This window comes from Rhamphochromis longiceps, linkage group LG23 (genome assembly GCF_057381845.1).
Source record: "Rhamphochromis longiceps isolate RC_006_pf linkage group LG23, R_longiceps_female_GT1.1, whole genome shotgun sequence".
In the NCBI taxonomy this organism is placed as follows: Eukaryota; Metazoa; Chordata; class Actinopteri; order Cichliformes; family Cichlidae; genus Rhamphochromis; species Rhamphochromis longiceps.
This window is the reverse complement of record NC_140578.1, coordinates 27,566,760-27,583,428: the sequence shown is the minus strand read 5'-3', so window position 1 is coordinate 27,583,428 and position 16,669 is coordinate 27,566,760. Positions and strand designations below refer to the sequence as shown.

The 16,669-nt window shown below is 40.5% G+C and overlaps 1 protein-coding gene across 1 annotated transcript; it reads left to right on the top strand.

The window, feature by feature from the left end:
- The first annotated feature begins 8,451 nt into the window (after positions 1-8,451).
- On the top strand, positions 8,452-15,498 carry LOC146642091 (CD48 antigen-like). The gene is made up of 5 exons (XM_085399292.1): positions 8,452-8,506; positions 9,875-10,027; positions 10,166-10,291; positions 10,388-10,557; positions 15,397-15,498. The coding sequence occupies exons 1-5, from the start codon at positions 8,452-8,454 to the stop codon at positions 15,496-15,498; spliced, it is 606 nt and encodes a 201-aa protein (XP_085255418.1).
- Positions 15,499-16,669: the final 1,171 nt, after the last annotated feature.

Below are 16,669 nucleotides of genomic sequence, written 5' to 3'. Positions count from 1 at the left end.
TTAGATCAATACTGGCATGACCACACCAGGAATAACATTAATTTAGGGAAAAACAGGAGGAATTCATGACAATTTGCAAAGCCTTCCAGTGTACTGATTCCTTTTCAGGCCTGTTGTGGCGTGTTTGAAACTCCCTGCGCTTTAAGTGTCCTTTCATTTCTATGATAAGCAGCATCTTTGCAGTTTGCAAAAATTGCATGATGATATTGAAACAGAAACAGAAGAAGGGAAACTAAGGGAGGATTTATATATATATATATATATATATATATATATATATATATATATATATATATATATATAGAAGGCTCAGAGACTCAGTCTGACATTTATTTTAAAAAAAGATTTTCCTTTTATTCTGCTGCTCTGACTGACTTTGTGTGTATAAAAATCAGGTTTATAATTGAATACGTTATCCCATTTTGAACCTTTATAACACTCCTTAGTGTCACGTAAAAGCAGCACTGATTGAAGTATTTTCTTTAAACTGGTGGAGTAAGTTTTAACACCTGGTGTGACATTGAAGGTTACTGTTAGTGGTGCTTAGTGCTCCATCAAAAATGCACTCATGGAGACCTGGAATGCATTTGAGATCACTTTTATAGATTTTTCACTTCACCAGTCTCCATGCTCAGTCACATATTACATATTCCAGAGGTACAGAAGAAGGGAGGTGTTTGTAAGATGTGTGTTGTTAGGTTTGTAGCATAAACCTATTCGCTGGAACGTTAAGGACAACTTGCTACACAGTAAAAAGCAAGACACAAGGCACCAAAGTTCTTCGTGTTACTCATGCATGAGGGAGACCTGCCTGGAGCCAAGTGTCGTTCCACCACTTGACCTCCGTCAGACTCTCAACCAGGTTCCCCATAGCACTCCTTTTATTGTGGTTACATGAATATGCATAGGGTCATTAACATATAACATCTTACATAGGTATACATGTGAACAAAGAATATTGTGTGTGTGTGTGTGTATGTGGGGGGGGGTGTCAGAGTGTGGCCCCATAAATGACTTCCCTTAACCTGCTGGTCTGGAAAATCCAACAGTTCATCTATATGTAAAAAATCCCTTAGACTAAAACTGACATAGCTACGTTAATCCTACCATAAAACAATAAAACAAGGTACGACCTCTTCCCATGCTCCCAGGATGTAGGTGTGCATTCCTGGAATGCACACCAAGCCTTTGCAGCCTGCTAAAGATCACACATCCTATCACTACACAATTGATTATACACCTCTAAGCATTAGAGGTTAAATATTTCCTAAATATTAAATATTTCCTAATACAAATGACAATAATAAAATCTAAACCCATCATCAGTGACATCAGCTTGCTCTTGAACTTTGAGTTCTTCCAGCCTGAGTGAGGTATTTTGTAGCACTATCACAATTAACTTAAATTTCACTGGTCACAGGTTACTGACTGTGGTGCACTGATGGTGAAGTGGAATGTGTTAAGAGTGTTTTTTATAGATATTTATTTACTTTACACTAACAACACAGCAACAGTGTCAGTGTTTAGACTTTAACTGTAGAAGAAAATAATATAAAGACTTATAGATGAAAATGCCAAAGATGAGACACGTGATGTATTCTACAGGTGCAAAAAAGTGATACTTTTACATCACTTTTTTGTATCACTTTTTTGCACTGTAGGTGAAAACTGTCATTTTGTACCCTGTGTTTAATGTACTTAAGGATGTGAATGTACATGAATCCATTATTTGTCAGAGGTCAATTGTTAGCATTTTTACTGATAGCGAGTATCATATTTGTAAAATCATGGAAGCAAAGACAATAAAATTAATGAGATTTATTGGTGTAGTCATGTCATGCTTCTTCCTATGATAAATATTTTCATTCTATCAATTACAGAATGGCGGGTAAAGGCTGCACTAGATATTCCATGTGATAACTCTGATAGGGTAGTTATCAAAGATTGGTAGTCACACGTTTTACTCTTACATGAATTGCTGATCCATGAAGCATCTTTCAATAACCATCAACATCAAAGCTTAAGATTTGCTGTCTCCTTTTCCTGGTATACTTTTCATTTTTGAATTAATTGTAACAAAAAGTAATCAACCACCAACAACACACGAAAACGCTCATCTTGTATAAAAAGCCTCAAGGTTTTGCAAACCAGTAGATGACGTCTTTTAAAAGAAAAACAGGTAACCGGAGATTTTAAAGCTTGATGATCCAGGTAAGAAAAGTTTCTGGTTCCTCAATTTCAAGTTTGCTTGATCTAGCAACCCTGTGAGGCCACACTCAAGCTGTACTTGTGGCTCACCACAAACTATTTTGCCAACAGAGAAACTTTCCTGGATATGTGCGACAACCAACCACAAATGATCTCTTGGTGAACATTTTAAGCTGGCTATGACATAGCTTTAGCTTGCCAGTAAGAACAACTGGTTGAAATCTAAGCAAAATAATTTTAAGTGTCTATTCTTTAAATGATTAGTAATGTATAACAAAAATACAAAAGAATTACTCTGACGCATGAACATTAAAAATACCTCCTGCCCTCAAAGACTTGTGCCTTTTCCATAAATTGACTACAGATTGCTAAGTCTAGCTCACTGTTGCATTAGATAACCAGTCTGAGAACCAATCAGGACTCAGCAACTTAAAGGAGCAAATGACACATTTGAAAGGATTATTCTTCATGTTTGAGTTGTGTTTCGTTGTTCACTCAACTTGTATAGAAAACCTCAGTGTTTCACAAACTGGAATAGAATAGAATAGAATTCAACTTTATTGTCATTGCACATGCACAGGTACAGGGCAACGAAATGCAGTTTGCATCCATCCAGAAGTGCTTTAGTGATATAGATATATTACAATATATATTAGCAATAATATAGATACTTAGGCAGTATCATTAGAAGACATAGCATACATTTTCACTGCTATGCAGATGACACCCAGCTCTATCTATCCATGAAGCCAGATGACACACACCAATTAGTTAAACTGCAGGAATGTCTTAAAGACATAAAGACCTGGATGGCCGCTAACTTTCTGCTTCTTAATTCAGATAAAACTGAAGTTATTGTACTCGGCCCTGAAAATCTTAGAAATATGGTATCTAACCAGATTCTTACTCTGGATGGCATTACCTTGGCCTCCAGTAACGCTGTGAGGAACCTTGGAGTCATTTTTGACCAGGACATGTCCTTCAACGCGCATATTAAACAAATATGTAAGACTGCGTTCTTCCATTTGCACAACATCTCTAAAGTTAGAAATATCCTGTCTCTTAGTGACGCTGAAAAACTAGTTCATGCATTTATTACTTCCAGGCTGGACTACTGTAATTCATTATTATCAGGATGTCCAAAAAACTCACTGAAAAGCCTTCAGCTAATCCAAAATGCTGCAGCAAGAGTACTGACAGGGACTAGAAAGAGAGAGCATATTTCTCCTGTTTTGGCTTCCCTTCATTGGCTTCCTGTTAAATCCAGAATTGAATTCAAAATCCTGCTCCTCACATACAAGGTCTTAAATAATCAGGCCCCATCTTATCTTAATGACCTTGTAGTACCATATCACCCTATTAGAGCACTTCGCTCTCGCTCTGCAGGCCTACTTGTTGTTCCTAGAGTATTTAAAAGTAGAATGGGAGGGAGAGCCTTCAGTTTTCAGGCCCCTCTTCTGTGGAACCAGCTTCCAGTTTGGATTCGGGAGACAGACACTATCTCTACTTTCAAGATTAGGCTTAAAACTTTCCTTTTTGCTAAAGCATATAGTTAGGGCTGGACCAGGTGACCCTGAATCCTCCCTTAGTTATGCTGCAATAGACATAGGCTGCCGGGGGATTCCCATGATGCATTGAGTTTTTCCTTTCCAGTGAGCTTTCTCACTCACTATGTATTAACAGACCTCTCTGCATTGAATCATATCTGTTATTAACCTCTGTCTCTCTTCCACAGCATGTCTTTTATCCTGTCTTCCTCCTCTCACTCCAACCAGTCACAGCAGACAGCCAACCCTCCCTGAGCCTGGTTCTGCCGGAGGTTTCTTCCTGTTAAAAGGGAGTTTTTCCTTCCCACTGTTGCCAAAGTGCTTGCTCATAGGGGGTCATATGATTGTTGGGTTTTTCTCTGTATCTATGAAGCGCCTTGAGGTGACTTATGTTGTGATTTGGCGCTATATAAATAAAATTGAATTGAATTGAATTGAATATGTGAGTATATTACAGAAATGGGTCTATTATGGCATGTTATAATGTACACGGTATGAAGTATGTTGTGAATATTCTATAACTATAGGTATGTTCTCCACTGCAACCACTGAACATCCAAGGTATGGACATTGAGGCTGTGGACAGCTACAGGTACCTTGGTGTTCATCTGAACAATAGACTGGACTGGACTCATAACTCAGACGCCCTCTACAGGAAAGGGCAGAGCAGGCTGTACCTGCTGCGGAGACTCAGGTCGTTTGGAGTGGAGGGCCCACTCCTGAAGAAATTCTATGACTCTGTGGTGGCTTCTGCTATCTTTTATGGCGTGGTCTGCTGGGGCGGCAGCATCTCTGCTGGGGACAGGAAGAGACTGAACAGGGTGATCCGAAGGGCCAGCTCTGTTCTAGGATGCCCTCTGGACCCAGTGGAGGTGGTGAGTGACAGGAGAACGGCGGCTAAGCTGTCATCCCTGATGGACAACATCTCCCACCCCATGCAGCAGACTGTGACAGCACTGAGCAGCTCCTTCAGTGGGAGACTGCGGCACCCACGGTGTGGGACGGAGAGATTTCGCAGGTCTTTCCTCCCCACTGCTGTCAGACTCCATAATAAAGACTTTAACTGATCAAGCACACACATCCACACATATGCAATAATACTAAGTGCAATAATCCTTTCTGTCATCGTTGTATTTTTACTCAGTTGTATATAGTATTTGTATTTGTATTCTATTTTTATCTTATTGTATATTTATTTTATTTTATTCTACTGTATATAGTATTTTATTCTATTCTGTACAGTTGTGTACTGTATTTATTCTTATTGTATTCTAATTTTTGCCTCATAACTTTTGCACTGTCCACTTCCTGCTGTGACAAAACAAATTTCCCACTTGTGGGACTAATAAAGGTTATCTTATCTTATCTTATGTACAGGCTGTAGTGAGTACAAGTTATGTACAGGCTATGAACAGGATATAAATATGAAAAACTATACAGAATATGAAATAAATAACTTTACAGAAATCTGAGATATACAGCTATACAGAAAAACGGGAACTATGCAAGTTGTAAACAGTTGTAGGGTTAAAAATTATCAAATGTACAGAATGATTATTTACACAGAGCTATACAGTAGTGCAGTTAAGATAAGTGAGATATAATTCCTACAGAGGCTATATAAAGTGCTAGTGGTTGTGAGTGGTGGTTCAGTCCATGTTATTATTGTGTGTTTGAGGGTACAGTTGTCCATTGTGGGTGTGTGTATGTTCAGTCCATGTGTTAACGTGGGTCAGATGTCAGGAGGCAGAGTTCAGGAGTCTGACAGCTGTGGGGAAGAAGCTGTTCCGGTACCTGGTGGTCTTAGTCCGGAGGCTCCTGTAGCGCCTCCCAGAGGGCAGGAGGGTGAAGAGTCCATGTGATGGGTGACTGGGGTCTCTGATGATTTTCCCAGCCCTTTTCAGATACCGCTTCCTGTAGATGTCCTTTATGGCAGGAAGTGGTGCTCCGGCAATGCGCTGGGCAGTTTTCACAACCCTCTGCGACGCCTTCCGGTCCGAGGCAGAGGCGCTGGTGAGCCTTCTTGACCAGCTTGGAGCAGTTGGTCGTCCAGGTGAGATCCTCGGAGATGTGGACTCCCAGGAACTTGAAGCTGCTCACATGCTCCACAGCCGTCCCCTTAATGTGGATGGGTGGATGTGGGTCAGCATTCCTCCTGTAGTCCACGATGAGCTCCTTGGTCTTCTCGGTGTTAAGCAGCAGGTTGTTTGTGTCCCACCACTCAGCCAGACGATCCACCTCCTCCCTGTAGGCGGCCTCATCGTTGTCACTGATGAGGCCAATCACCGTGGTGTCATCTGCAAACTTAATGATGGTGTTGGAATCATCAGCAGGTCTGCAGTCGTGGGTGAAGAGGGAGTAGAGGAAAGGGCTCATCACACAGCCTTGTGGTACACCGGTGTTCATTGTGATTGTAGATGAGCAGCGGTTATCCAGCCGGACATGTTGGGGGCGGTTGGTCAGGAAGTCCAGTAACCATTTGCAGATGAGGGAACTGATGCCCAGGTCTGTCAGTTTCCTGATGAGTTGTGAGGGGTGGATTGTATTGATGCTGAACTGAAGTCTATAAACAGCATTCTGGCGTAGGTGTTGTTGTTGTCCAGGTGTGAGAGGACAGAGTGCAGTGCGATGGAGACTGCATCCTCTGTGCTCCTGTTCTGGCGGTATGCGAATTGGTGGGGGTCCAGGGTGAGGGGGAGACAGGATTTGAAGTGTGCTAGGACCAGCTGCTCTAAGCACTTAGTGATGATGGGGGTGAGTGCTACTGGGCGGTAGTCATTGAGGCAAGATGGGTTGGAGTTTTTGGGTATCGGGACGATGGAGGTGGATTTGAAGCAGGCCGGTACCACAGCGTGGGCCAAGGACAGATTGAATATGTCTGTGAGCACTCCTGCAAGCTCCCCAGAACACGCTCTGAGAACACGCCCGGGGATGCCATCAGGACCTGCAGCCTTGTGGACATTGATCCTGCTCAGCACCGCTCCTACATCGGTGGGGGAGAGAGTCAGAGGTTGGTGGTCTGGCGTCACATCTGCTTTGGTTTTGGTTGTGGGGTTCCCTCGCTCAAAACGAGCATAAAAGTTGTTGAGCTCGTTGAGGAAGGAGACATCAGAGGATGCGGGGGAGGGTTTGGTGGTCCTGTAGTCTGTGATGGTCTGGAGTCCTTGCCACATGCGTCGGGGGTTGGAGTTGGAGAAGTGTTCTTCTACCTTCTTTTTGTAATGGTGTTTGGCTTTTTTGATGCCCTTCTTTAGATTAGCCCTGGCTGTACTGTAGGCGTGTGAATCTCCTGACCTAAAGGAGGTGTTGCGGGCCTTCAGGAGACGAACATCCCGGTTCATCCAAGGCTTCTGGTTGGGGTACATGGTGATCCGTTTCTGGGTGGTGACACTGTCTGTGGTTTTGGAGATGTAATCCAGTACAGATGAGGCGTACTGGTCCAGGTCTGTGTGGGTGAACATATTCCAGTCTGTGTTTTTAAATCTGTCCTGGAGCACTGTGTCTGTCCCCTCTGGCCACACTTTAATTGTCCTCACAGCAGGTTTCACACGTTGGATGAGTGGTGAATACCGAGGTGTGAGGAACAGGGAGAGATGGTCCGATTGTCCAATGTGGGGGAGGGGTGTGGCTTTGTAGGCTCCAGCCAGGTTGGAATACACATGGTCTAAAGTATTGTCTCCTCTGGTGTGGCAGGAGACATGTTGGTGGAATCTGGGGAGGACTGTCTTTAAGTTGGTGTGGTTGAAGTCGCCAGCAACAATAAAAGCAGCCTCGGGGTGTTTATTCTGGTGTTTGTTAATGGCTGCAGAAAGTTCTTTCATGGCCAACCTAGCATTAGCGTCGGGGGGTATATACACGGCAGTGAGTATGATAGAAGTGAGTTCTCTGGGGAGGTAATAAGGTCTGCATTTGACCATTAAAAACTCCGCATTAGGTGAGCAGTGACTCTCAGTAGTAGTGGAGTTCATGCACCAAGCATTGTTAATATAAATGCACAAACCTCTACTAGATGACATCACTGTGGCTGCGGTCTGTGCTTATTAATCTGATGCAGAGTTCAGCTGCTAGGCAACTGGGCTATTTTTTATTTTCAGCTTCCTGTTTTATTTTTAAATTTAAATTTGTAACAGCTCAATGGCGTATGCATCAAATATATTTAGAATACCTAACGTAAAATGACACACTGTGCAAATCATATCAATACTATTGCTAATGATGAATGATTATTAATGTGTAAACTATCACTTTAATATTGCAGTGCAGATTATATTTGGTTACTTAACTTTAAACTTCTGGTTATTTTATAATATTACAGAATAATTCAGGTTCATATTTTAAATATATATAGATATATAAATATAATGCAAAGGAATTACACACAACATATAAACACTTGAATATGTAAAAATAATATGTAAAAGTACAACCAAACTATATTTCAGTAGATAGCTCATCGAGCCGCCCTCTGCAGAGGAGCCACCTTATAAATCCTCTTCTCGTTTTCAGTTTGTCAGTCTATGCTTGTTACAGTTTTCTCTCTGTTTCCCCCTATTTCTGTGATTATATATATATATATATATATATATATATATATATATATATATATATATATATATATATATATATATATACACACACATATATAATCAGCTGGTTATTTGCTGTTTTCCATCTTATTTTTGACTCTTTTGACAGGATGTTTCTGTCTGTGGGACTCATGATTCTGACCATCGCAAGAGGAGTCATCTCAGGTGAGTTGGGGAGTTTTGTATTTTTGTATGGACACGTAATCAATATAGCCTCAACCTAAAGATGTCTATTTTGCACACATATAACCTATAGTGTTATATGTGAAGGTTTACAGAACTTACTTCACATAATTAATAACGATGTTTAAACACACTATGTATCACGTATGACTGCAGCTATTTTAAATGTTCATAAAATTTGAATTCTTTGCATTTTAAAAGATATCAGGTTGCCCCATAAATTACTGAAAACAAGAAGTGAGCCAAAAATAAAACCAACTAAAGGTATATTTTCACTCTAACAACTTGAAAGATAGAGCGGTGGAATTTTTCAGTCACCCTCCAATAAAGTATGTTAGGTGTTAATAGTGAAGCGCTTGCAAACTGCTTGCAAACACATTCAATCCTTTTCATTTTTACAAGCCACGGTTCAACAGAGTTCATATTTTAAGGTTACCTTTGAAAGCAGCCTAGTTATTTAAATAGTAGTAGTAGTAGTATTTAAGAATGATTCAGAGTGAGTAATAAAAGTCAATTTTCAGTATAATATACCAGTTTTAGGATGAACACTTTAGTTATCAAACCTGAGGCAAAGTCTCAAAAGTAACTAAGTAAGCTAAATAACTGTTTTTGGTAAAGCAGATAAGAGGGGAAGCATGCACAGCGTCGTTTCTTTTACCTTTTTTTCAGTCTCTTAACCACATGATGGTAGTCCATTTTACTTTCAGCAGTTGAAGTAACAGACATAAGAAACTGCACTGCCACATTTGGACAAGAGCTGCATTTACATTAAGATTTTCTAATTCATACAAATTCTCCCTTTAATGCGCAGAATCAAGTTCACAGGTTCTCTCTTCACAGAGGGGAGAAAAGACTGGTAGTCTGTCATCTCAGTGTAGTGTCAGTCATTCTGTTCAAGCCATGTTTAAAGTGAATTAATTAATTAATGTCAATTAAAAGTTATATTTATAATGTGAAGTCATCATCGGTGAAGGTGGGCAAAACAGAAGATATCCTGGCTCTTGTGGACACTGACAGCTAATGTCCTTCTGAGTTCAGCTTGAGGAGCCCCCAAATGGGCCTGAACTGTTTTTATATATATTTGGAAAAGCTGGAATCATTAATTTGTATTTTCAAAGGCACATTTTTAACTATAGCTAGTTAACCAATGAACACTGCAAAGTATAAAGTCATATTTATAAGGTCATAAATTGATGAACCATCAGCAATAATCAAAATAGTATCTTTCACTGGTACTTGGTTACATATTGTAGCTTCATTGCTAGTTATGCTAACCTGTGATATTTGTGATATTGTACATTTTGCTGCAAATGCTTAAAAACAAGAGAAAGTCATGTTTTTATTTTGCAGTCAATGGGGCCACCTACAAGAAACTGGGAGACGAAGCTGTCCTATCACCAGGCTCCATGTCTAATCTCATCACCAGCATCATGTGGAAACACAGCCCGGACATCGCTGTGGAGTGGTACGGCAAGGAAACATTTGCATACCGGGAGTTTAAAGGTACATTTAACAGCAAACAACTCTGTGTATACACAGACTATATGATATGTTTTCATGCTGCCATCTTCAGACAAAAAAATTGTGAAACTACCTAATAATCTATTGAAACACATCATGCTACTATGGTCATGTTCTTAGGTCGGTGTAAGCTTGATTTCAACACTGGAGCTCTGACCATCTCAAACCTGACTGTAAAGGACAGCGGCATCTACAGAGCAGAGATCAACAACAAAGTCATGAACCCGACTGAAATCACTGTTATCTGTAAGTGGACGAATTCAGACTGAAGTTCGCTTTGAATCATTTTTTCCACCATATTTTAAATAATTAGCTTGTTTGTTTGCTGCTTTTAATTATCAGCTGCTGTCCCCAAACCCACTGTCTCCAAATCATGCAACCCTGAGATGACCATCTGTACTCTCACCTGTGAAGCCCAAGCCATCACAGGCGTCGAACCAGTCATCTATTCCTGGGTGATAAGTGCCAAGCAAAGAGTTCAGTCTTCAAGCAATCAGCTCAGCATAGCAAAGGTACAAACAGGATCTGATTGTTCACATAACAAGTCAGCTGCTCATTTTTTGTCTACTTAAATGTATCAATTTGCTGTCATTTACCTGATTAGCCATGTAAGCCATGTCAGATAAATGCATTAACAAGAAGTTGAACAGGTGAGGGGCAGCCAATCTAAAGCTAGTTTTAGCTTGGATAAACAGGGAATAAGAGCTGCCCCAGTAGAGTGATGCTGTTTTAAACATACAGTACATTATTACACCTCACAACAAGCACGTAACAGTAATAGATGGAAATGGTCTCATGCACTTTTATTTTATATTTCCCGAAAATTCTGTTAAATTTCAGTTGTGGGTGACTCTGCCGTAAAGGATGTACAAAGCATGTGCGGTAAGAACACTAAAGTCCTCTGCTTTCCTAACGATATGGTCAACATCCTGAAGGAGAGAATTCCTCAAATTGCAGATGAATATCCAACTGTGACAAACATTGTTCTGCATACAGGGTCAAACGATGTGTCCAAACAACAGTCGGAGGTTCTGAAACGGGACTTTATTGGATTATTAAACACTATAAACTCTCTGAATGCAGCTGTATTCATCAGTGGGCCTGTACCGCCGGTCAGAGGAGGAGACGAGAGATTCAGCAGGCTGTTTACACTGAATAAGTGGCTTATATCAGCATGTGCTGACCACTCAGTGCATTTTATCAACAACTTTAATATTTTTTGGGAACGCAGGCATCTGTTTAAAGCAAATGGATTTAATTTTAACAAGTCAGGGGTGAAACTGTTCACCTCCAACTTGTTTTATTCCATACGTCATCCATCTGTGCTTGGAGCCAAGGCTGAGATAAACGAGGAGTTATCTCATAAAGAGGAACAAACAGTACTCCAAGAACAGACAAAGCCCAGCAGAAACCTTAAGGAGGAGCTCCATCTGCCCCCACCCGGGAAGAGCCTCAGAAAGGAGAGACATCTGAGGCAAGAAGAGGCAAGAAGAGGGGTCCCTATTTGCCTCCAACTCTCTCAACAACACCAACGACCAGGACCAGGATCTTCCCCAGTCCCCCAAACCCCTGACAGGCCATCACCCCCATCACCCTCATCCCCCTCCCTTTCTCCCTCCTCCCCACACCTGAAATTCACTGAAGAGATGATGGAGCGGGTCAATGCTGGGCTCAGATCTACCCCCCGGCCCAATCCCTCTTTGTCCCCCATAAACCCCCCACCAAAGCAGCCAAAGGTTTGCCACCGAGCCCCACCCTCAACAGAGCAATCGAAGTCACATTGCCCAGCCTCGCCCCCCTTAGTTCCTCCTTACCACCTTCATGCTTTGTCTCCGCAGTCTGATGTGTGATGTGTGGAGGGTCCGGGCTGCGAGGATTATGGCAGTGGTGACTTTTCCCAGGAGAAGCTGGGACCCTGTTTACTAGAAGGTTTTAAAATTTCTGTACTTTTAGGTGACAGAAGGAGACATGTGGCCTGGTCAAAACACAGAGAGCTGCACTCTAAAAGATCTTTAAATATAGTAAACATACCTTGTGTACCACAGACTGCTCCCAAACACGAGGGGACAAGTAATGCCTCTAAAACACTTAAGTTGGCTTTATTAAACGTTAGATCTTTAGCTGGGAAAACATTTTTAATTAATGATTTAATCACTGAGCACAGCCTTGATTTTATGTTTTTAACTGAAACTTGGTTGGACCAAAGTAACAGTGGAGCTGTTCTCATCGAGACGACCCCTCCTAACTACAGTTTTATCAGTGAGGCCAGGGTGAGCAGGAGAGGAGGAGGGGTTGCTGTCTTATTTAATGAATCATTTCAATGTAAGCAGCTATCTCCTTGAAGTTTTCAGTCTTTTGAATATGTGGCTTTACAGCTGAAGGCCCCATCCAAAGTTGTGTTTCTTAATGTTTACAGGCCTCCCAAATACTGCACAGACTTTTTTAATGACCTCAGTGAACTGCTGTCTGTGATCTGTGTTGATTTTGTCTGTGTAATTATTGTTGGGGATTTTAACATCCATGTGGACAACCCTCAGGACAAAGGGACTAAAGACCTGAGTAACACTCTGGGCAACTTTGGGCTGACTCAGCATGTAACAGAGGCCATACATAATAGAGGACACACTCTCGACCTACTGATCTCCAAGAGCCTGAGCATTTCAAACATTACTGTGTCTGATGTGGGCCTGTCTGATCATTACTGTGTTTTCTTTGAAAGTAAAATCTCAGCCCACACAAATATATCAACAGCAGTGATCACAAAACGGTGTATAACTGAACACAGTAGTGAGATCTTTAACCAGGTCTTCCCATTAACACCTGACCTGTCCAAAGGTTCAGTCAATGAGCTCGTCAATAGTTTTAATGCAAAAATGTTAAATGTAATGGATACTATTGCCCCCATTAAGGTGAAGGTTATCTCTGGAAGGAAAAAGTCTCCATGGAGAAACTCCACACTAGTGAAAAATGAAAAAAGAGAGTGTAGGAAAGCTGAGCGCAGATGGAGAAAAACAAACCTCCAGGTTCACTATGACATCTATAAAGAGAAACTTCACAATTATAATTTACAACTGAGAAGTGCAAGGAGGTCCTACTTCTCTGACATCATCACTAAAAACAGCCATAATGCTCGGGTCTTATTTTCTACAGTTGACAGGCTAACAAACCCTCCTGTGTCAGTGCCAGCTGAACTTCATTCGACCATGGCCTGCAATGACTTTGCCAAATTCTTCACAGAAAAATCCAAAAGATTAGACAAGCAATTGGTACATCAACAGCAGATCCAGGATATGTACTGTGTCCACCGAAAAACTGTTTAAACACCATCAAACAGTTTCACCCGATTAACAGCAAAGACCTGGAGGACATCTTAGGTCAACTGAACTCCTCCTCTTGCTGTTTAGATGTCCTGCCAACAAGTTTTTTCAAAAAGGTCTCAAAGACTTTGGAGTCAGACCTGTTACAGATCGTCAACTTTTCCTTAATGTCAGGTGTGTTTCCAGAACCACTAAAAACTGCTGTAATCAAACCTATACTGAAAAAGGACAATCTTGACAAGACACAAATGAAAAACTACAGGCCGATCTCAAATCTCCCATTTTTAAGTAAGATCATTGAAAAAGCAGTTTCTCAACAGCTCAATTACTTCTTAAAACAGAATAACTGCTACGATGCTTTCCAGTCAGGTTTTAGACAGAACCACAGCACTGAAACCGCTCTGACCAAAGTGTTCAATGACATATGTCTGAATACAGACAGTGGAAAAATGTCAGTCTTGGTTTTGCTGGATCTCAGTGCAGCATTTGATACAGTTGACCACAACATATTACTCAAACGACTGGAGAACTGGGCAGGTCTTTCAGGAACTGTACTAAACTGGTTCAAAACATACTTAGAAAAAAGGAAATACTTTGTATCAATAGGTAACTTCACATCTGAGCAGAACAAGTATCACATGTGGAGTTCCCCAAGGTTCCATCTTGGGAACCCCTCTGTTTAACATCTACATGCTCCCACTGGCACAGATTATAAAGAACAACAAAATAAACTACCACAGCTATGCAGATGACACACAAATATATATCACAATGTCACCAGGAGACCAAGGCCCTGTACAGGCTCTTGGTAAACGCATTGAGGAAATTAATGACTGGTTGTGCCACAATTTTCTCCAGCTAAACAAAAACAAAACTGAGGTAATAGTCTTTGGCGCCAAAGAAAAACAATTACAGGTCACCAGAGAACTTCAATCTATACATCTAAAAACCACAAACCAGGCGAGAAATTTGGGTGTAGTGATGGATGCAGACCTAAACTTAGAAAAACACATTAAGACAATAACAAAGTCAGCTTACTATCACCTCAAGAATATTTCAAGGATAAAAGATCTGATGTCTCAACAGGACCTGGAAAAACTAGTCCATGCATTCATCTTTAGGAGGCTTGATTACTGTAACAGCATCTTTACAGGTCTACCTAAAAAATCAGTCAGACAACTACAGCTCATTCAGAACTCTGCTGCTCGAGTCCTCACTAAGACCAAAAAAGTGGACCACATCAGTCCAGCTCTGAGGTCTTTACACTGGCTGCCTGTCCGTCAGAGGATAGACTTTAAAGTTCTGATGCTGGCCTATAAAGCTCTGAATGGTTTAGGACCAAAATACATCAGTGACCTCCTGACCCAGTATGAACCTTCCAGATCCCTCAGGTCATCTGGATCCGGTCTTTTATCAGTTCCCAGAGTCAGAACCAGACACGGAGAAGCTGCATTCAGCTTTTATGCTCCTTATATCTGGAACAAACTCCCAGAAAGCCTCAGATCAGCTGAAACACTCAGTTTATTTAAATCCAGGTTGAAGACTCACCTGTTCTCAGCTGCATTTGAATAAAGCACCAAATCCACACTTAAGCTTAAATTTCAAAACTTACACTAACTACTGATTTTATCTACTGTTCTGATTTTATCTGTTTTGATTTTATATACTGTTTTGTTTGTTTGTTTGTTTGTTTGTTAAGTGGGTTTAGAGCTCTGGGTAGCTCCCCAGCTGGGTCTAGACTGGGTCTAGAGAGTATTTTAAATTCAGGGAATTTAAAATAGAAAGTAGCTCGTCCACAGAAGGACTGGTAGCTCCCCTTACGATAAGGGTTCAGATCGCGCGAACAGGTGTGAAATGTGTGTGTTTAGTTAGTTTGTTTGTTTGCTTGTTTTAATAAATTTTAAATCATGCTTTTTATTTGTTTTTGTTTCTAATGTCTCTGTAAAGCACTTTGAATCACCTTGTTGTTGAATTGTGCTATACAAATAAATTTGCCTTGCCTTGCCTTGATCTTTTGATTCTCTACATTTCTAGGATGATACAAAGTGGTTTGGAAAACCGATCAGCTGTCAGCTGGAAAACCCAGTCAGCAGTGAACGCAGTGATGACGTCATCATCCCATTCACAAGCAGTTAGTTATCACACCAACACATGTGCATCATTCTTGTAAACATTTACAGTGTTATTAATTTATTCTTTCTTTGTTGTAGGAAATTTTGCTGTTATGTTCACACGACTAGTATTTACTGTATTGCTGATTGTGGTGGCCCTGTCTGGCTTCTTTATTTGGCACAAGCACATAAAAGCTAATCCAGGTAAGAATCCAGAAAAAGATTACAGTTACTCTGCCTGCGTTTTTTAAAATGGCATTTTATTTATTTATTTATTTGTATACTTTTTCTTTTTGTTATTAAGATTTCAACTTACAGAGATTATTTATCTTATTCTTTATTTTACTGTATGTTTGAGCTGCGAGGCCCGACCACAGAGACACTGATTACATCAGAGACAGCAGGAAAGAGGACAAAGAGGAGATTGGGTGGAGGTTTTGTGCTGAAGTTGGTTGAAAACGGCTCAGATTTAAAGATCAAATCTATTAATAACACATATAATATCCTAAAAATGTACATCTTTTGTACAGTTATTATATTAAAAAAATTCTATGGCAGATGTCGAATAATAACAATAAAGTAAATTTTTTTTCATCACATAGAGGAAACATGCTCAGCCTGAGTGACCTGTGATGAAGTCAAATGGATTCTGAGTCAGTTTTAATCGTTTAATCGATCTCTCAGTGAGATGGACACAGGTGTGACAGATGCAGAGTGATGGTTGACGGTCTTTTTTTTTAACATTTAACAGTGACTCTTGCAGAGGACCAGGGAATGCATCCAGGCTCCATCAATGATCCTAGTGAATACAACTTGATCATATTGAAAGGGAATGCTAAAAGTACAAGAGCAAATACAAAGCTTAGCGCCCACATGGCTCCAAAATCAAACAGATTATTCTATTAAAACGTTTAACTGAACTCCTTAAAGACTTTCATCCTCAGGTTTTATAATGGATTTAAATTACCCTGCTTAGTAATGCTCAGTTATCCTGAGATCTGCAGTAGATACCCATATGGAAAAGAAATAGTAAAAACTATTAAAAATAAAAGACTTGTGGCCTACTTCATATAGTGAATCATATACAGTAAGGCTTACATGATTTACTCATGAAAGTGGCCACTTTCTCATTACTTTCATACATTGTTTTAGGAAGTATCCAAAACATACAAGTTTCATTTATATAATTTTTCAAG